Raw genomic sequence first — 2,684 nt, 5'->3', positions numbered from 1 at the left:
AATCTGACTAAAGCCGAAAGCCTTGAGGATTTCTCTGATATATGTCCAGCTGATTTTGTCAAAGGCCTTGGAGAGGTCAAGTTGAATGAGCATGGTCGGGATTTTTCGAGATTTTATAGAATGCAGCACCTCCTGGTTGAGAATGATGTTGTCAGTTATCTGTCTTCCTTCAACATATCCAGACTGCTCATGAGAAATGATTGAGGGAAGGATGGGTTTAAGTCTGGTGGCCATTAGTTTTGAGAGGATTTTATAGATGACGTTGCAAAGTGCTATAGGTCTGAATTTGTCAGGAGAATCAGCATGATTAGATTTGGGGATGAGGGTGAGGAAGGTAGCATTGATAGCTGGCAGCACTCTCTTGGTTCTGTGGAAGTTCTTTATCAGATTGATAAGGTCAGCTTTGATAATGTGCCAGCAGGCTTTGAAGAATTCTCTTGTAAAGCCATCTAGTCCAGGGGCTTTGTCAGAGGCCATGGTGAATACGACATCTTCGATCTCCTGCTCAGTGAATTCTCTTAAGAGGAGGGAGTTTTGCTCCTCTGTTACTAGGGGGGAATAGCATTGGTGATTTTGTTGATAGCTTGGGTTCTATCTTGATTGGGCTCAGAGAGCAATGATTGAAAGTATAGATTTAGCTCTGATCCTATTTGCTCTCTGGTTGAGACTTTGGCACCATCATCCTTTTTGAGAGATAGAATGCGATTGATGGCTTTGTGCTGGATGGTTGATTTATGGAAGAAGCTTGTGTTTCGCTCCCCATGCTTTAGCCACTGCACCCGCGATTTTTGTTTCCATAGCAGCTCTTCTTGTCTTAACCTTTCTTCCCATTGCTTTTGGAGGTTTGATTCCTGAGCTAGTCTGTCCTCGTTAGGCCCATCCTTGATCATTGATTGCTGGAGGTCTGCCATTTTTTCCTCTAGCTCTTTTTTGGCTTGAAAAATGTTACCAAAAGTGTTCTTGTTCCAGCATTTGAGCTTTGTTTTAATGCTCTTGAGCTTTTGCTGAAATATGTACATGATGTTGTCGCTCTTAACAGAGGTTTGGGTCCACCAACTTTGTATATTTTGCATGAAGGTTGGGTGGTCTGTCCAGAATTTTTCGAACCTAAAAGGGTGGTTTTGGGGCTTTATCATATTGGTGAAGTGCAGCTGAACTGGCCAGTGATCTGAACCACCAATGGGCAGAATGTTGGCTTCCATGTCTAGATTTTGGAGCATGATGGATTCTGATATGAGGAACCTATCGAGCCTTGATGCGACTTGTCAATTTCCCCCCTGCTTATTATTCCATGTGTGTAGACCATTGACTGTGGTAACATCAATGAGTTTAGATGCTACTATGAAAGTGGTGAAAGCTTCCGCATCTCTATCAAATCTTCTTAGACCCCCTTTCTTCTCCGCTAGGTTGGTGATCATGTTGAAATCTCCACCTAGGATCCAGTGGTTGGCCCCATGGTGATTTCTGATTTCGTTCAAGTCTTCCAGCATCTTGAGCTTCTCCTGAATTCGCTGAGGTCCATACACATTGGTGATGCATATCGTTTGTTGGGACTCTGGCATGTTGAAGATCACTGATAGCGAATGCTTTGTGGATAGTGCATTCTGCAGAAAGAACTTGCTTTTGTTCCAGAATATTAGGAGCCCTCCTGCTTGCCCAATGGCTTCTGTGCTTGTGCATTGGAAGCCTTTTGCAAATAGCTTCTTGAGCGTTTCTATGCCGTTGGCTGAGCATTTGGATTCTTGTAGTAAGACCAGGTCTGGAGATTGCGTGAAAAGACGGTTTTTAAGGATTCGTCTTTTGGAGGGGCCATTCAGCCCTCTGATGTTCCATGTTGTTATCTTCATTGAGAAACCTTTGGTGTAGCTAGGACCAGAGCCCTCATCTTTCCTTCATTTATTAGGCACCTGCCGAGTTCTTGTAATTGTTGCTTTGTCGATTTTCTTCCCCGTTTTCTTCCTAGACCTTTCGGCTTGTATTGGTCTAGGTCTAGGTTTGCTTGGATGCCTGTTTGGCTGCTTTCTCCCCATTGCTTTTTAGCTGCATTCTGATTCAGATATTCTAACTGCAAGTATGCCATCTCAATTTTCTCCAGGTGTTCCTGGGGGATGGCGTTCACCCCCTCTTTGGACCATTGCTCATTGACCTCCTGGAGATCCAGGTCACCCAGAATTTCTTCCAGAGGATTGGTGGGAGCGGTTGAGGGCCTCGGATTTGGCTGAGTTTCTGTGCCAGGAGGGGTATGCAGAGGAGCAAGGCTTGTATCACTATGGTCTGAGTTGGGTTGTGGGACTTGAAGCTGCTCCTCGGAATGGGAATGGTCCGGGCTAGGGGTGGAGGTGGATGAAGGGTTGGATGGTTGCGGCTGCCCGGGTGGATCTTGAGCTGGGGGGGCTTGGGATTTCAGCGGGTTTTCGAAAGGATCATGGTTGATTAGAACTTCAAAGCTGTTTTGATGAGTGGGGAATGGATTGGTGGGGTTTTTCATAGGATTTTTCCCTTTCTGCTTTCTGCTCTTCCTGGCGACAGGGATAAAATTAGGGGATGGGTTGTCTGCTTTATCCGATTGGGGTTGAGAAGGGGGTTGATTTAGAGGGCATCCATGACTAAGATGTCCATGTTGTCGGCATTTCCTACATCTAAAATGGATATTCTCATAGTCGATGGACTGCTTCCACTGAATA

The 2,684-nt window shown here is 45.2% G+C and overlaps 1 protein-coding gene across 1 annotated transcript; it reads right to left on the bottom strand.

The window, feature by feature from the left end:
• Nucleotides 1–1,265: 1,265 nt before the first annotated feature.
• LOC149264579 (uncharacterized) lies at nucleotides 1,266–1,847 on the bottom strand. The gene has a single exon (XM_089399611.1). It carries the CDS (start codon nucleotides 1,845–1,847, stop codon nucleotides 1,266–1,268), a length of 582 nt encoding a protein of 193 aa, XP_089255737.1.
• Nucleotides 1,848–2,684: the final 837 nt, after the last annotated feature.

This window comes from Pinus tabuliformis, chromosome 6 (assembly GCF_031772625.1).
Source record: "Pinus tabuliformis cultivar Carrire ecotype Pingquan chromosome 6, CPIR1, whole genome shotgun sequence".
NCBI classification, from domain to species: domain Eukaryota; kingdom Viridiplantae; phylum Streptophyta; class Pinopsida; order Pinales; family Pinaceae; genus Pinus; species Pinus tabuliformis.
Note: the sequence above shows the minus strand (reverse complement) of the source record. Positions and strands in the feature narration are given on the sequence as shown.